Below are 18174 nucleotides of genomic sequence, written 5' to 3'. Positions count from 1 at the left end.
GGAACTGATTCGATGGCACTTAACAGCAATAACAACAACATGTATGTTTTATACAATATCTGAAAGTTTCTATCCTCCAAAGACAAAACAAGATCAGACTTTCAAAGACACTGGCAATAGGAAGCAATGATAATAAAAAATAAATAAATAGGAAGAAGTATTTGACGTAGGTCAAAACCGACAGACAACGGGGTGTTCAGATTGGAACCCCACTTTAAGTCAGGAACTACATGTAGAAGTTCTCATCCCCTTCTTCCTCAACCCATCGGTAGAACAGTGGACTAAATAATGACAAAAGGGGTAATAAGGCTGTCTATCAAATAGGGCACTGAAATGGAGACCTGGAGGAAACATGGCAGAGACAGAAATGAAAACAAAGATGGGCAGTATTCACTCCACCCTGGGGGCCACTGGTCAACCTGGTGCAGTACAGACGCCTCAACATGGAGCTGGTTCGGGGGCGGGGGGCTCGCCAACATTTAGGGGCTTTCCAAATGTCAACCAGACTACTCCTTCTGTTTACGATGCTTCCCCACTCTAATTTACATAGTGAATGTCTACCCAATGCATATGATGTCTTCTTTATGTAATCTCTTCTGATCACCTCCCCAATTTACTTCATCCCATGGATTAGAAACTAGAAGGCAGGGACCATTCCATTTTGAATATTCCCAGATCCTAGTATAATGTTTGACACACAGTGGCAACTCAGTGAAAATTGTTGTTGTTAGGTGCCTTCGAGTCCATATTGACTCAGAGCAACCTTACGTATAACAGAATGAAACACTGCCCAGTGCAGCACCAATTTCACAGTCACTGCTACGCCTGAGCGCATCGCTACTGCTACCATGCCAATCTACTGGGTCCTCCTCTTTTTCATTGACCCTCCACTTTACTGAACATGATATCGTTCTCCAGGGGCTGGTCCCTCCTGATAGTATGTCCAAAGTATGAGAGACAAACTTTGGCCATCCTGGCTTCTAAGGAGGACTCTGGCTGTACTTCTTTCAACATAGATTGGTTTGTTCTTTGGGCAGTCCATGGTACTTTTAACATTCTCCTCCAACACCATAACTCAAATGTATCAATTCTCCTAAGGTCTTCCTTATTCATTGTTCAACTTTCACATGCATATGAGGCTACTGAAAACACCATGGTTTGGGTCAGGTGTACCTTAGTCCTACAATTGTGAATATTACAGATGTAGAGAGAAGGATAGTTTGCAGTCCATAGCTGATCCTACAGTGCCACATTTAGATATTCATAAAAATGTCGATTCTATCTGGTTAACCATCCTAAATGAAACATTCTTGTCTCTCCACAGAGTCTCTCCAACAAAAATTCCCTCAGGCTGGCTGACTTTTCATGAGTCAGATCACAGCTTAGCTGTCTCGTCTTTGGTGAGTTCTTCTTTGATGGCCCACTGACATAATCGCTTGGTCACTGTGTGACATCATTTGGTTTTAATTCTCCACCAACCAGGTATTGCTATTTGACACTCTCATTGTGTGTTTGTTTTGGGGTATGACATCTGTCTTCCCCCATTCGAACCTAAGTTCCTTTAGAACAGAGTACTAGTCTGCCTTATTCTTCACTGTACCCAATGAAGGAATTCTCTTCTGGCCAATATTCATACACACATCAAGATGTGTATGAATCTCCTAGAAGTGTGCACCATGTGGTCCAGCCTTGGGTCGCTGCAAAGACTAGGCACTCAAAAAAAAAAATTCTTTATAGAGTGAATGAATCAAGTTGGAGAAAGCCTACTTCACAAGCAAATTCCATATACATAGTCCTATCAAATTTTCAGAGAAATAAAATTTCTATATAATCTGAGGAGTCACGGTTATAAAATCTTTCATGTAACAGCTCTAGTGTGTCAACATCATTCTGGAACAATGAGATTTCGAAGTCCAATCAAAACAATCGGGGATTTTCATAGGGACACTCACCTACAAAGTTTATTTCTGAATTGAATATTTTCTTTATTTTTTTAACAGAAACATTTACTTCCTGGCAACGGTGATTTGTGTAAGTCACTAGAAATGGTCAGAGAGGTGAAAGTACCAACATGCATGTCCGTGTTTCATCTACAGTCTGGACCATGACATGAGCAGCCAGATTCACTTTAACAGAGGAGCTGAGAACACGCTGTACTTCCTGAATTCATGGCTTTTGTTTAACGACAGCTTTGGCAGTCAGTTTTGAGTAACTGGAGAACAAAAAGTTTTCAGCTCCCACACTCCACTTCTCTTGTTGTGCACGCCAACATCACTATATCTGGAATTATCGTACAATTGGCCCAATAAGTGAGAATAACATTTACATTGCAAAAATTTAGCTTTGCAGGAAACATTTGGTGAACACATGGATTTTGTACATGAAATGACATCTTTGCAAATATCAACATAAACAAGGTCCTACGTGACCCTGGGGGGCTGGGCTTTGTTTCATTAATAAATATTGACTTGTGGAGCAAATTTAAGATGAATGAACCACTAGTCTAATTTCAACCTTTTGAAAGATCTGCAACATCTTTTCACTGGAAAATCCCCTTGCTCTGTGATGCTGGGCCTAGTGGCTGGTTCCCTGCATCCTGTAAGCTCCCCTGCACCATACCACAGAGGGGCTCCACACACACACCTCCAGATGAATGAGGAACTAAAACTGTCCCCCCAGATTCAGCCCATGCTGTTCAGCAAACTTTATTCTCTGAGGACACATTAACTGATTTACAAAAAATATTGCCAGGCCCTGATTTTGTGCCTCAGCAGAACAAATGAAAATGAACAGGAAAAACTCATACAAACATTTTCAAATTCCGGAAGTCTTATTGTGTATTGTTTCTTTTTGATTTCTTATGATCTTTTGCAAACTCCCTATAAAAAAGGAGCCAAGACATTATGTTGCAAGTTAAAAGAACTGTTAAAACTAATGGAAAAACAATTGCCACTGAATATGAACACTGATTCCATGCCTCATGCTAGCCCACAAATTTTAATGCTTTTGCACTCAGTAAATATTTTGTAAAACCTTCAAATGTAATGGTAATGCCAATTTTTATCATCTAAAAGCTTCCTCCTAATGGTAACATTTCCCAAATATTTTCTGCACATAAATATTAAAGCAATTTGAGAACAGACTATAATTTTCACATAATGCCTTGTTTTCCTCCTCATACAGGAGTTTAAGGTCCTCCCCCCTATCCCCCAACATCAATTTCTGTCACTTTTGTCAAGAAAAATGCTCAGGTGTTAAATATTTTTCATATCATGCAACTAGGTATGATTCCAATTAGCACTGAATGGAAGACAAAATGGCAGTTTAATAAGCTTCAATCTGCCAAACCTTTGAACATCTGATGTTATCATCATTTTGCTAATCATTCTGTGCACTTTGGCTCAAACCTCTGTGTCACGCAGAAATTACCTCAAATCTACACACGAAGACATCGGGGGTGTCCCTTACTGAGTCAGAAGCCCATAAATTACTTCTCCAAGACATCAGGGAAGAAGAGTTATTCATCCAGCATTTCCTCCAAGGTCATTTAAGCCAACATTCGAAGTCATCTCATTTGAAGCAGAGGTGAAGAGGAGAAGGAAGAGCAGGATGCTAAAAATAGCTGACGGGATTTTTCCTTATGTCAGTGGAAATGACACTCGGCATGTGGAAGAGTGATTTATCTCTGGCGTAGTCTATTCTTTTAAAAAATCACCTTCCTTTTTTTTTTTTTTTGCCCAAAGTAGCTCTAGAATTAAGCCAAAATTACATTGACCAACTGTTTCTGAGGGTTCTAAAAGAATTACATTTTTTCTAATTACACCTTGTGTTTCTATTGGGGATAGCGCCACGTTTGAATTTGTTATACCACATTGGACTTGCTAGAGCATCTTGATCTCATTTCTTAAAGGTTTTGACTAGCTGTTACTGGACAACAGGAGAAATTCAGATAAAGTTCTTATTTGCTGAGCTTTAAAAATTCATCCCATAAAATGTAAGAATCATAGGTAATATTCTAAAATACTATGTGCCTATAACAGACTGGGTACCTGGTGTGGTGCTACGGGATAATGTGCTGGATCACAAGGTCAGTTTGCACCGAAAGGTTGGCGGTTCAACCTCACCAGCCACTCCTTGGAACCCCTAAACAGGGTCGTCATGAGTCTGAAATAACTCAGCGGCACTTAACAACAACAATAACAGACAAACAGACACCATCCTATAATGAGCCATTCACAGCAAATAACAGTTCATCAATAGTAGCTGTAAAATTCCTATGCAATTTCTAGAAATTGGTTGGCCTCAGTGACCTAAAAGCTTACTGTGAACACACCTTCTCAGTACAGTCATCATGTGAATTCGCTTCAAAGACTTATTCATTTTTCCATTACACAAATCCTGAAATGTGGGAGAAGGAACTATATTCCAAAGAAAATACCTAGAAAAGCTTATCTCCTCAGGGTTTAAACATCTCAGAATAGAGCTGTAGCCTTGTGGCTTGTGGCTTTGGAGAAAGACTGAGAGAACTGGCTAAAACCAGATTTGGATTTACATAGTCTGAGTTGTGGGGATCAGCATTTTAGATGTGGTCATCCACTGATGACCCAGAATTGAAAATATAATGGATGTATGTGAACCAAATAAAAATGGCGAGGCAAGCGCACATGCACGTAGGCACATGGAACAGGACTCTTAAACCTGAGTCCCGGCTATCCAGTTGGCTCTGCAACTCTGGGCAATTTACCACAGAGCTTCAATAAGTTTGTGGAAAAATGGAATTGAAAGATAATGGAATTTTTCCATGAACCTCTGGAAGCTCCCTCATATTTATAGTTTCTGAATCTTTCCTCATTGATAAAATGGAAATACATGCACTGCAGTCTCCTTGTGACCCAGGTAAAAGGTTGAAACAGTTTCCAAACAGGAAACGGAATCCTCACTGGGTGTTCCAAGTGCTAAATGAGAGAACCAGTATGAAAATGACCTAGCAGAGCTTGCTACGTGGGAAGAACACAATCAATATTTGCTGTTGCTGTGTCTGTTAAACACACAATCGTACAAATTCAGTGTTGTTCTAGGAGTTACTGCTTACTAAAACTGGAACTCAAACAGCATTATTCAATTATGACTTTGCAACAACGTCGTGGAGTGTGGCAAATCCCTGGAAGACATGCAAATTGCCTGAGAAGCTCAGGCTAGGGGACAAAGAGGAACAGTATACTTGCCACTCTGGCGATGTCCAAGGCCCTCCCAAATCTCAAATCTTTCTTGGGGGAGAGGCTGTGATATAAAACAAAGCAATGAATGAAAAGTCACAAAGCCCTGGTTTACTAGTTGTGCGACTCTGGGCATGATAACGGCCTTGAACCACAGGTTTCATATCTGTAAACTGAACAAAACTGATTTGATCATCCCTTGAGGTTACTCGAGCTGACCAAAACATGCACGACTGGATACGTCTGCACTTGATAGGACTGACGGCTCTCTGTCTGGAAGGGCACACACTGTGCCCAAGGAGCAGCTGGTGGATTTGAACGGCGACCTTATGTTTGCAGGACACTAATACAATAATGCACTAACACAACAATACACTAACACAATGCACTAGTGTTGCCTATTTTCATCAATGGAGAGAGATCATCTTTCATACTCTTCCTCTTTAAATACCCTTAGCATCTAATTACCTCTTCTTTAAGAGCAATCTCTGTATTTCCAAAGAAAGCCAGGATGTGTACCAAGAACAAAAGACAGATTTTAAAGCAATCATTATTAACTGACACTAAGTTGCAGATTCAGAGGTAGTGCTCTTTGTTATTATTTAGAAGGTTTCTCTTTAAAAGGAAAACTCTATCTCAAAGTGGACTACATAACCATAGAAGGTGGTTTCCATGGCAACTGCCACATTTAAAAAATACGCACAGGTCTGAAGAGACACTATGTAAGACTTCTACAAACAGATCATTCTTCAAGAAATCAGTTTCCTTGCTTCAGACTGTATTTCTTGTTTTCAAACTTAATATAATTTTATCCACAATGAGGGCCAAGTTGAATTATTTATAATAGTTTAATTATAGGTATATAATGTTACTTACACAGTTGTAAGAAGAAAATCTTACAGAATCTTAGAATTATGATAGAATAAGAAAGCTGGTGACTTATGAAAAATGGAAGCTTTACTTGAACAGACATTTTTTCCAAATTTTCTCCTAATTAGTACAGAAGAAATAGTATTCTTACACATACTACTATATGATACATATACATAATGCACTCATACTATTCGATTTGCATGTAACACGCTAGACCATACCACTATTGGGTATAAGCAAGTAAGACCTTCTTATCAATGAAATCTATCAAAATCGGAGATGGCGTTTTGGCCTCACAACTTGGGAAATTCTGTCTGACCTAGGCTTTTTGATGTCAGCATTTCCCTGGGATTTAAAAAAAATGGCCTAATTAGGAAAAATCTCCATATATGTTTTCAATGTGATAGAGTGTCTTCAGGCAGTTTTAAACACAGTACTTAGCTAATGGCATAAAGAAAAGTGTTTTCTTTGCATCTGAAGAAAATAGACTGAAAATTGCAATGTGTGGTTTTACTGAAAATTGCAATGTGTGCTGGAGAAGTCTTGTTTTCTCTTTGCAAAGTAAAACTGAAATGTGAAAGATGTTTCCCACCAACTCTTCTAGCATCTGGCATGAAACTGTGTACTGTTTAGTAGAAGTCACACAGTAGCTGCTGTTGTTAAGTGCCGTCGATTCGGTTCGGACCCATAGTGACCCTGTACAAGGTTTCTGAGGACCAGAGAGTGAGTTTGAACTGCCAACCTTGCGATTCAAACCAACCTTGCAGTCCAGTGCTTTATCCTACAATACCACACCAGGACTCAGTGCCTACAACACACTTAATTCTACACCTCACTTGAATATAAATAACTGGGTCTATGAGGGGCAAATATTGCATCTCAATGTAAAGAAAACAAAAATCCTCACCACTGGACCAATAAACAACATTCTTATCAACGGAGAAAAGATTGACGTTGTCAAGTACTTCATTCTTCTTGGATCAACTATCAACACTCACGGAAGCAGCAATCAAGAAATCAAACAATGTATTGCATTAGGCAAATCTGCTGCACAAGACCTTTTTAAAGGGTTGAAGAGCAAACATGTCAGCTTGAGAACGAGGGTGTGCCTGACCAAAGCCATGGTATTTTCAATAACCTCATATGGTTGCGAAAGCTGGACAGTGAATACGGAAGACCGTAGAAGAATTGATGCCTTTGAGTTATGGTGTTGGGAGGAGAATATTGAAAGTGCCATGGGCTGCCAAAAGAACCAACAGATCTGCGTTGGAAGAAGTGCAGCCAGAATGCTCCTTAGAGGCCAGGATAGTCAAACTTCTTCTCTCATACTTTGGACATATTGTCAGAAGGGACCAGTCACTGGAGAAAGACATCATGTTTGGTAAGGTGGAGGGTCAGAGAAAAAGAGGAAGACTCCCAACGAGATGGATTGGCCAATTGGCAGCATTGATGGACTCAAGTGTTGCAATAGTAGTGAGCTTGGCCCAGGATCAGGTAGTGTTTTGTTCTGCTATGCTTAAGGTCACTATGGGTTAGTACCAACTCGATGGCACCTAACAACAACAATGAGGGGTGAATATCAGAGTGTTCCATAACCACAGAAGGGGATCTGGGCCACCACTCTGATATGCCTGAATGTCACCCAGAAGAAGTGGCAATAAAAAGCTGGGCTACCCTCACAGCAACACCTAGTTATGCTGTGGGCAGGTAACACTGATATCATTTAGCTTATCCATGCCATCAGTCCAGTTTCACCCAAAGTGATCAGAGTATTTACTACCTCAGAACCAAGCAAATGATAGTCATGAATAAATATTGCTGATAAAATATAACTTTGATTATATAGGTAGGGCATAACCCACTTTCATATGAGTAGAAGGCATATCCTTCTACTCCTGGACTAAATTACTACCTGGCTTTACTATTTCTTATTATAGTTTACCATATCATAAACTAAATTCTGGGGACTAGGGAATTAGATATACAAAAGAGAGTAACATGCTTGGAATTCAATGGTAGGGCATTAACTTCTAAGCTACTTGTACTTTCAGCCATGTTTCTGGTTTTTTTCTTTAAGAAAAGACAATCTGAGGTCTCCTGCAATGGTGATATGGTGAGAAGACTAGGACTTGCTAGGACCACGACATAAAGTATGTTTTGTTTGATTCATAATAATATCTGTAAAATGGGGTGTCCCAAGGCAGCTTTGTTGTTGATTTGAGAAGAACAGCACCCTCAATAAGTCAAAATGAAATTTAAGACATTAAAATAAAATCTGGTTTTCTCTCCAGGTCCTATTTCCAAATGTTTTAACATATATAACAACTACCACTAGATATGGTTGAGTCCTGGTGTGGCGCTGTAAGATAAATACTGGACTGCAAGTTCAGTTTGAACCACAAGGTTGGTGGTTCAAACCCACCAGCCACTCTTCAGAAACCCTGTACAGGATCACTAGGAGTTGGAACCGACTTGGCAGCACTTAACAACCACAACCACAAAGCTCAGTGTCCTTTACATCAAGGTCACGTTGCAAGTTTCTAAAAATAACGCAGTCGTCTGACTTCTCTTGTTAACTAAACAATGACCATCCTTTCCTCTTCACTGTGGCTTCCAGGTAAGCTCAGAGCTAACACTTTACTTAATGATAGCATTTTTTAATATTAGTTTTCTAATATAGTTACTATCATGTATTGCTTATTTTTTCCAGTTATACTCTTTTTACCCGAGTAAATGTTTATTACAAAATGCCGCTCAAATCCTTTCTGAGAGCAGTTGTTGTTATTAAGTGGTATCGACCACTTAATGGGTTGGAACCTCTGACCTTGAGGTTAGCAGTGCAATGCTTATCCTACAGTGCCACACCAGGACTCTGAGAACAGCTGGCATATGAATAAATTTAAATCAAGCTTTATCAATAGAAAACTACTATCAAAGTTGACAGGGTATAATAACAGTGTTCAGACTATAAAATATATTTGCTGTTGAGCAAGCTCTGACTACCGGTGAACCCAGAGGGCTTTCAATGGCTGATTGTTCAGAAGTCAAAAATCAAGCCTTTCTTCCGAAAAGCATTTGGGTAAGCTTGAACCTCCCACTGAGCATGTAAACAGATTGGATGCTGTTCAGACTATAAATGTTGCCTACTTTACCTTCTGAGTAGTGTTTGATCCACTGCATGCAAGCCCAAACCCAGTTTATAAGTGGGGAGTGCACGTTGTGCCCCCCATTCACACTGATGGAGAATAATGGTACTGTGATATAATTTCTACAACTGTCTGATCATGAATATCTATTTAGGAAACATGTATATATACACATACATATATTATTGTTGTTAAGCGACACCGAGCTGGTTCTAACTCACAGCTACCCTGTAGAGAGTTTCCAAGGCTTTTTAAGTCTTTATGGCACCCATACCTTCTGTACACAGGGTCGATAGGGATGGGCAACATCTGGTAGCATAGTGGTTAGGAGCAGTTCGAAACTACCAGCTGTTCCACGGGAGAAAGATGATTCTTTTCCCATAAAGATTTACAGCCTTGGAAACCCTATCCAGGGTCACTATGAGTTGGAATCGACTCCATGGTACACCACCACCTAAACTGAGGGGATTAAAAAGGCACAAAGTGACTGGCTTACAAGTTTTCAAGAGGGAGTTTAATTTCAGAGTGTGCGGGAGAAGGTAGAATCCCTACTGAATAGTTTTCATCTTGTCTAGATGGGTCTGGTGAAAGGAGAAGGGAATAAGATTGTTATGATTCAATAGTGAGTAATTTATCATGAGTAATTGTGATTGTCACAACTTTAATGGTAGAAGTTTTGTAACAAAAATAGGAGAGTAGTTAATCTTACATTCCAGAAATAGAGGACCCTACTATCAAAGGGGGAGGAGCACGAGAGGAATATGGGACCCTAACCAGAGAAGAAGCAACACCAGAGAGAGATAGATGCAAAGATGAGGAAGTGGAGAGACTCAAGACTCATGGGAAGAGAAAGACTGTGTGCTGGCAGCCAGGAGGCAGGCTTGAAGAATGTGCCCTTTGGTTGTTTAAATGATTATATATTCCTGAGTGTTTTTCTGTACATCCAAAAAAAACTCGGAGGGAATAGAAGCAAAAACTGTTGAATGATGATGCATGGAGGGGATTGTAATCATTGCAATGAAACGATGAGTATTAAACCAATGTTCTCCCATGGAAACGATCACTTAATTCACAATAAAAACTTAACAAAAAAATCTATAAGGGAGCAGAAAGCCTCATCTTTCTCCCAAGGAACAGCTGGTAGACTTGAACTGCCAACCTTGCGGTTTGCAATCAGTGCTTATTGTATAGAGGAACCACACTCCCATATATGTTGTTATTGTTGTTAAGTACCCTTGAGTTGGTTCACATAGAGTCACAGCGAACCTATATAGGGTTTCCGAGGAGCAGCTAATGGGTTTGAACTGCCGATTTTGTTGTTCATAGTCCAGTGCTGGTCCTACAGCATCACACCAGATACACACACATATGCACATATATTTGGAAGCATATATATGTTTCCTAAATAGATCTACACGATAAGACCATTTAAAAAAAATATATATATATATACATACACACACACACACATATATATATAGAGAGAGTGTGTATAGAAGAGTTAGTTACTCATTAAGCTGCTAACTATAAAGTCAGCAGTTCAAATCCACCAGCAGCTCCTTGGAAAACCTCCTTGGAAACCCTATATGAGTTGGAAAAGGCTCTAGGGCACTCAACAACAACAACAACAAACATGTGGAGTCCTGGTGTGGAGATGTAGGACGAAACACTGGACTGCAAAGTCAGTTGAAAGCAAAATGTTGGCGGTTCAAACTCACCAGCAGCTTCTCATAGACATTATACTAGGTCACTATGAGTTGGAACTGACTCAATGACACTTATATATTAAAAGAAAGTAGAGAAATTCTGAAAATTCCCCATGTTACTAGAATCAGCAACTGGTTCAGCCTCTCCATGTGAATCAACATGGTAAAAATCAAGATGATTTGTCCATTTACGATGCTAAAACTGTTCATATGGAACTACGATTCTCAGTTTAGGGAATCAAGAATGGCATAGAGGGGACAATGCTTGACTATATAAAGGCTACGTTGAATATTTTCTCAGATATCTCTGATGACCCTTCTCCAAGTATGCTGTGTTTAATTTGCAGTTATACTGACTGTATTGAACAACGGTTGCTGAGGTAACTCCCCAGTTGATCTTACTTCAACAGGTCACAAGGGCAGCTAGTCTAAGGTGGAGATACCACCTGTGGGGTAGAGCACAAAGATTCTATGGAGGAGTCTCTACGGTATTCACACACACCATTTATATCAGCAACAATACCAAACATCAAGTCAGGTTCAGGGTCCGAACAGAACAGCCAGTGGGCTGAAGAGTCATTGTTCCATTTTTCTTCTGATTCAACAGGATAAATTCATTAGATCGCTGTTCTTAAAGTAAAATGCATAGAACTGCTATGTTAGAAGCGGCTTTCCTAAAATGATCTTTACAAATATCCTTTATAGTAAAAAATACAACGGATTCAACCATTTAGTCACTAAAATAATTTCATCAAGAATAAAAAAAACCAAAGACCTTGTTGATGCTAAATAGCTTCTGACTTATACAAGCCTAGAAGAGAGTAGAACTGCCCGCCAAAGGGTTAGCTTGGTTGGTAGGTGTACTGTAGAGTCGGTTCTGACTCATAGTGACCCTACAAAGCATTTCCAGGGCGGAAAGCCTCATCTTTCTCCATAGAACAGCTGGTAGTTTTGAACTGCTGACTTTGAGGTTAGCAGCCCAACTTGTAACCAATATGCTACTAGAGCTCATGGCTATAAATCTTGACGGAAGCAGACTGACACGTCTTTCTCCCTTGGAAAGGCTGGTGGGTTCAAACTGCTGCCCTTTAGGTTAGCAGCTGAGCACTTTAACCACTGTGCCACCAGGGTCCTTAATTTCAATAAGAGGGGCCTGGTAAATGAGAAATATCTGACAATGAGGTTATGAATTTCTGTGTCTTGATTTCTAGTGATCTGGATGTTTTTTCTTAAACATCCTTAGATAAATGCCAGATAGAAATTTCTTATATGAAAGCAATAATATGTAATGTGCAATTTAGCAAATGTAAGTATCACAACATGGAATAGCTTACCATTGAAAATTAAACTATTATGACAAAAAGGTAACCTAGAATGAATTAATTAGCTAAATACACTCGATAAAATGAAGGAAATGATTAACTGCCCTCAGTAGAATCACTGTCTCAAAATTTCTCTAAGAAATAGAAATTATTTGAATTATAACTAACCAATCAGAATAACAAATCATATCTACCAAAAGGGAGTTCTTAATGGCTACGGCTCACCCTGAAACTGGGCAACTATACCTCACAGTCCTGATTTACTTATCACTACAAAATAGCCTACTTCTTTAAGGACAGCAAGAAATAAGTTAGCATATTGGCTCCATTTAAAAATCTGATGAGAGAGAAGCAGTAGCCAGAGCCACAGAGCCTGGACTAGCCGTCTCTCTCTGGTCTTCTTCAGTTTCTCAGAGTCCTTTCTCCAAAATGGCCTCCACGTCCAACCTGGAGCAGCCAAACGCTAACAAAAATTCACAGCCTCTTGGGAACTAAAGTAAGAAATCAGGCTCTCCAATATTTAAGATATACGTATCTGTTTGGCATTAAACCACAACACAATGATTTGAAACAAGATCATTTTATTTAAAAAAACTACATATATATGCCTACTGTTTTTTGGCCTGGTTTGCTGTTTAATCCGTGAGTGAAATTCAGGAACTAAAAGGTATTCTACATGGGATTATTTACAATGTAATTTTTTTTTAATTTAGAATTTACCTAAAGGAAACATTAAATTAATAACCTCAATGAACAACCTTAAGTGATTACTAGAATTTTGGTACATATGATAAAATATAACATTGATAAAATGTTCAGAAAACAAGTAAGTTTCACAAGGTGTACAGGAAATTTCTTTGATCAAGAATAAATTTGGTTTCCATTGCTTACTGGTATCCCCGTGACAGCAATAGGCTATCAATCCAACGTTCCAAGAAAGACACAAAATATAGGAAATATAATCCTCAGGAACAGCATTTGAAGAGACTACACGGTCATCTTACTATTTCAGCAGGAAGGAATTCAATGAGTAACCGAGTGACACTATCCCTGTGGCTTAATCATAAGAACTAGTCCTCAAATTTCCCTTTTGTTATTAGGTGAACCACGCCCTGTACTGCACATAGAGCATACGGGAAATCACAAAGATGTCCTTTAAATTTGGCCTCCACTTGTGTCGAGGTTCCACAACAGCACCAAACTAGTAGGATGTTATATAAATTAATGTACCCTACTGTATCCGTTACTGAATTCCTCATGCAAAAAGACCCTACACACTGATTCACAACCCCAAGTCCCTTATCGTCGAAGACAATGGTAAGGTTTAATATCATGGTTGAGGGAAAATGGAAGTTTGAAAAGAGTCTTGATGAAATGTATGGCTAAAAATCGAAAAGACCAGCCGATATTTTAAAAAAGGCTCTAATCAGGCTGACGGCATAATTAAAACTCATGGTGATTAACAGGCACCACCTTACAATTTTGGGTCCATGACCACTGCAATGAGCATCTCTGCAGTTAGAAAACCACCATAAGAGACACTGAAAATGCCTTTCCTCCTCTTGTTGACCAAAAAACAAACAAAACAAAACAAACCAACAACATATACTCGGTGTATTTACATTGCTTCTGTTCCTCTCAGAAAGTAACAAACACCCCAAGGTCAAATAAAAAACAGCCAGAAATCCCTGTTCTTCCTCTTACCGCCTTCTGCCCTTCACCCAAAGAATGGACCTCCATTCTATTTCATTGGGAGTATTTTTATGTTTAGGCAGTTGTAAATTGTTTAAATACATACTACAACAAAGAGAAGGCGTGTTTCGTTGCTTGAAAATTATACTCTTTTAGAAGGAAGGATACCTAAGGGAAGAAGCTTAGGGGTGGTGTGGGGAATATGGTTTGACACCAATGGAAAAAGAGGCGTTTCAACCTAGTAGATGATATGGTTTCATTGGAAAAAAAGATGATCTTTTTATTGTTGTCTATTGCATAACTATTTTTTTCTAATAAAATTTTATAGCACCCTCTCCTCAATAGGAGACATTAGAGGCCTTTGATTATCTATACCCTCAAGAATGCATTATACCACAAAGGTACACACCCAATAAGATTTTCTTTTTTCATCTGAAATTTATAAAGATAATTTTCCATGCTGACAGTGCACATTTCATCCATAAGTTTGAAGAGTCAAATGCTACCACAGCTGGGGGTTATTCGGCCAAATGGCTTCCAACAGGGACTACAGAGATGGAAGCCAGGAGACATGGATATGTGCATGGAGCAAAACCCACAGACCTGATGGGAAATAGCCCTTCTCTGTAGTCATTTCTCTCCGTTATCATCTGAGTGATCGAATCACAGGGAGAGTCTGAGGGAAAAAAGCAACACTAGGAAAGGAAAGCAAATATTAAAACAAATGCTTGATTACCTGCAGAGATTAAAACAAAAAGCAAGGGCAGCTCTGATATATTTCATAAGGATTTGCTATGGCTGAGGGGAGGGGTAAGGGGCAGATACCTTAAAAAAAAAAAAAAAAAATCCATCATGAAAGGAACTGAGACAAGATTATAAAAAAGAGGCCAAGTTATAGCGCGCCATGGGATTTTTAATCTGGCTACCTGTGGTTTCTCTAGTTAAAGCCTTATTCATCCCCCAAACGGAGGGGCTGGGGTGAGGAGAGAAAACAGAACAAAACAAAACAAATCACATTTATATGTCAGTTTTGCAAATGATCAAACAGCGTGCATCAATAAGAACAATAAGAAAACATTAAACGCTGATGACTTTTTAGAGAGACCCGCTGTATCAAATATTATTGGTAATTACCTGTGCATCTCGTCTCTTGAACTCTTGAATTTGGTTTTCGTGCTCCATATTGGCAGCGCGAAGCTGTTTTTCCAGGTTTTCCATTTCCCGATCATGGTCTCGGGCTAGACTATCTCTCTCTGAGTTATGTTGCTGTAATAGGTGCGTCTTCTCTTGTTCATGCTCCAGCTTCAGCTCGACTATCTGATTGGACAATGAGGACGACAGTTCATCAACAGAACATCCTTGTCGTCATGACAACTCATGTACAGCTTAATTTTCCCTAATTTGTCCAAGTTGAAAATTTTATTTTTGCGTCATTCTTACCTCACCCGTGAAATACTCTCCCTTTGGGGTGGGGGAGGGATCCTATTCAAATCTCCTAATATTCAGAGAAGGTGGGTATATTCAACAAACCCTTCTGCACTCTGTTGACACAAATGTCTGAACATGGAAAAAAATGATGGTGAAGGCTAGGTGTTTCCTCCCCAAGAATCCGGGCATTACGATCACCGTGGTTATAAATGGTTAATCATCGGTACGCTTTGTTTTGTTCTTAAATATATACGTGTACAGCAAAACAAAACAAAAAAGCAGCAATTACATCGGTCAGTTTTCTTTATAATTTTCAAAGAAAAGATCAGAGCTAAAGACGCATCTGGATGATTTGTATATACAGTTGTCTTTTCAAAAATAAAATGATAAATTTCAAAGCTCTATTATCTCGTTGTCAGCTATGGTAGACCAACATAAACAGATGTTACGTGTCCAGAAGGTAGCCTGCTGTGCTGCAAGCTTGCGCCATGATTTCATAAAAAGCATTCTATTCTCAGGATACTTTCCCAGTCCACTCCACACTGGAGACTGTGACCTTGGCCAGTCTTAGCCTCTCCCTGCTAGACTGAATGGCAGCCGGAGACCAAGGGCCTGGTTGCCGCAGCTTTGATACTAATCCTCCCAGACTGCACAATGGCACCCTACCTGGCCTGCAAACTATAGCCAGCCAGGCTGTCTTTGAAGCAGGTGATGAATAGGGGACTGCAGGAAGCCAGCTTCCCCAGTGAACTCCGGGCCACACAGCTGCTAACAACAGTCACTTGGATTTTTCTTCAGTTTTGGTGGATTTCTGGGCACGACGCTGCCGCTATCTAGAATAGGTTGCGTTATTTTTCGGCATGAGAATCCATCTTCAAATAAGCTAACAGTAGGAGCCTGCTCCAAATCGATCTTGTTTCGTGCAATGAATCTCCAGACTACCTTATCTTAAAGCTATAGCATTTTTTTCTCCTGGCATGCATGCTACCCTCCTTTTCACAAGTGATTGTCTTTTTAAATCACAAAGTCTCATCCCTTAATGGCAAATCAAGAATCATAAAACACATATTAAATTTGTTTTAAAAAGTAGGTTCAAAATGTCTATTTTCAGTGGGATTATTCCTAGTGAACTGAGAAAATAAAAACAAATTTCTGTCCATTCAGTTATTACATTATTCAAATCATACTTGAATACTTACACTTCTCAGAACAAGATAATGTATAAAATAATATGGAAAAATCTATTCTGCGTCTGAGAACAAAGAGGTATTCTAGTGAATTTATGTTTATTTAACATTTAGGCCTCTTTTTTGTCTTATATTATTCCACTGTTGGAAATACACAGAATACAAGTGAGCATAAAATTTTTTTCCTAATCTTTGATTTCAAGGAATAAGAACAATTTTCTTTAGTTATTTTAAGTCAATGTATACTTTCTATTCCATGACTTGACTCATCCAACCCCAATGCTAAAAGATAGAAGTTTGAATCGTATTGAGTTGGAAGGTTTTTATTTCTTGGGCCCATTCTTATTCCTACACAGTGTTATACTATCAAGCACTATTATAATAAAATGACATGTCATGCTTCAAATTAGTTACAGATGTAAGACACTAAAAAGAAGTAGACAGAGGTAGAAAATTCTACAGAGACCTCAAAAGTCTCAGGAAAACTAGGCTAATAGGTGTGATTTAAATTGATAGGTAGCAAAATATTTAATAACGATAAGTAAGGAAAAGTAGCCAACTGACCCAAAATAAGCAAAACCAGAAGTGACACGAGACTAGAACAAGCAGTAAACAGCCATCCAAAGCAACAGCGCTGCCTCCTCCTAGATTCCAGCAGTAACGCACCTGCATCCCAACAGTTTTGGAGGCATGTGAAGTCTTCTGATAGACTCATCAATGACCTTGATCAAATTCCACTGCATTTATTTTTAATTATAAGGAAAAATGAAATCAAGACCATAGACTTTCAAACCTAAAGAGACATGTTTATAAATGATCACTAGCTTGTCATTTTACCAGGGCCACTTGCTCCATTGTTAAGTACCACCAAGCCTGCTCCTCCTCACAGTGATCTGGTATAGAGTGTCCAAGGAGTGGCTGGTGGGTTTGCCCAGTACTGCTAGTAAAATCTCAAGGTTGCTAGATAATGAGCTACCGTTGCCTTTGAAAGTGAAACAGCACAAACTCTTCGGCCAACTTCAAGATGCTGATACTAGTACTTTCTGGTCTTTGTCCAGATTTCCTTGCTGTCAGCATCTCCAGGCACAGGAGACTTCTCAAGAAAAGTGTTGGTGTTCACAGGAAGATCCCTAATGTTCAGGGAGCACCTTGATGATGGCATTCATGATCACAAAGACCATCATGGATATGGGTCTAAGTTAAATATTCAAGGTCTAACTGGGCCCTAAGCCCGTTTCATGGCAGTAAAGGTTGAAAGAAAACATACCCTCTCTTTACCTTGAATTACTAGACTTTTCTGGACCAACAATAATGTCTAATGGAGTTAATGGAGTCCTTGTGTGGTGCGTTAGGTTAATGACTGGACTGCTAACCACAAGGTTAGCAATTCAAACTGACCAGCCACTCCTTGTAAGCACTAGACTGGGTTGTTGTCAGTCAGAATCAACTCAATGGCACGTAACAGCAGCAGCAACAACTACTGTGGTGTTGTTGATGATTTTTTGTTGTTGTTGTTGTTAAGTGCCATCAAGTCGATTCCAACCCATAGCGACCCTGTATAGGGTTTCCAAGGAGCAGCTGGTGAGCTTGAACCACTGACCTTG

The 18174-nt window shown here is 39.4% G+C and overlaps 1 protein-coding gene across 1 annotated transcript in view; it reads right to left on the bottom strand.

Annotated features, from left to right (window-relative positions):
- CEP112 (centrosomal protein 112kDa) overlaps window positions 1-18174 on the bottom strand; it is a 594823-nt gene that overhangs the window by 286056 nt on the left and 290593 nt on the right. Inside the window, exon 19 of the mRNA XM_006833735.1 lies at window positions 15090-15272. Within this exon, the coding sequence (XP_006833798.1) occupies window positions 15090-15272 (183 nt within the window). The remainder of the gene's footprint in view (window positions 1-15089; window positions 15273-18174) is intronic.

This window comes from Chrysochloris asiatica, unplaced genomic scaffold (assembly GCF_000296735.1).
Source record: "Chrysochloris asiatica unplaced genomic scaffold, ChrAsi1.0 scaffold00007, whole genome shotgun sequence".
Classification (NCBI taxonomy): Eukaryota; Metazoa; Chordata; class Mammalia; order Afrosoricida; family Chrysochloridae; genus Chrysochloris; species Chrysochloris asiatica.
This window is presented reverse-complemented; position numbering and strand designations above follow the sequence as displayed.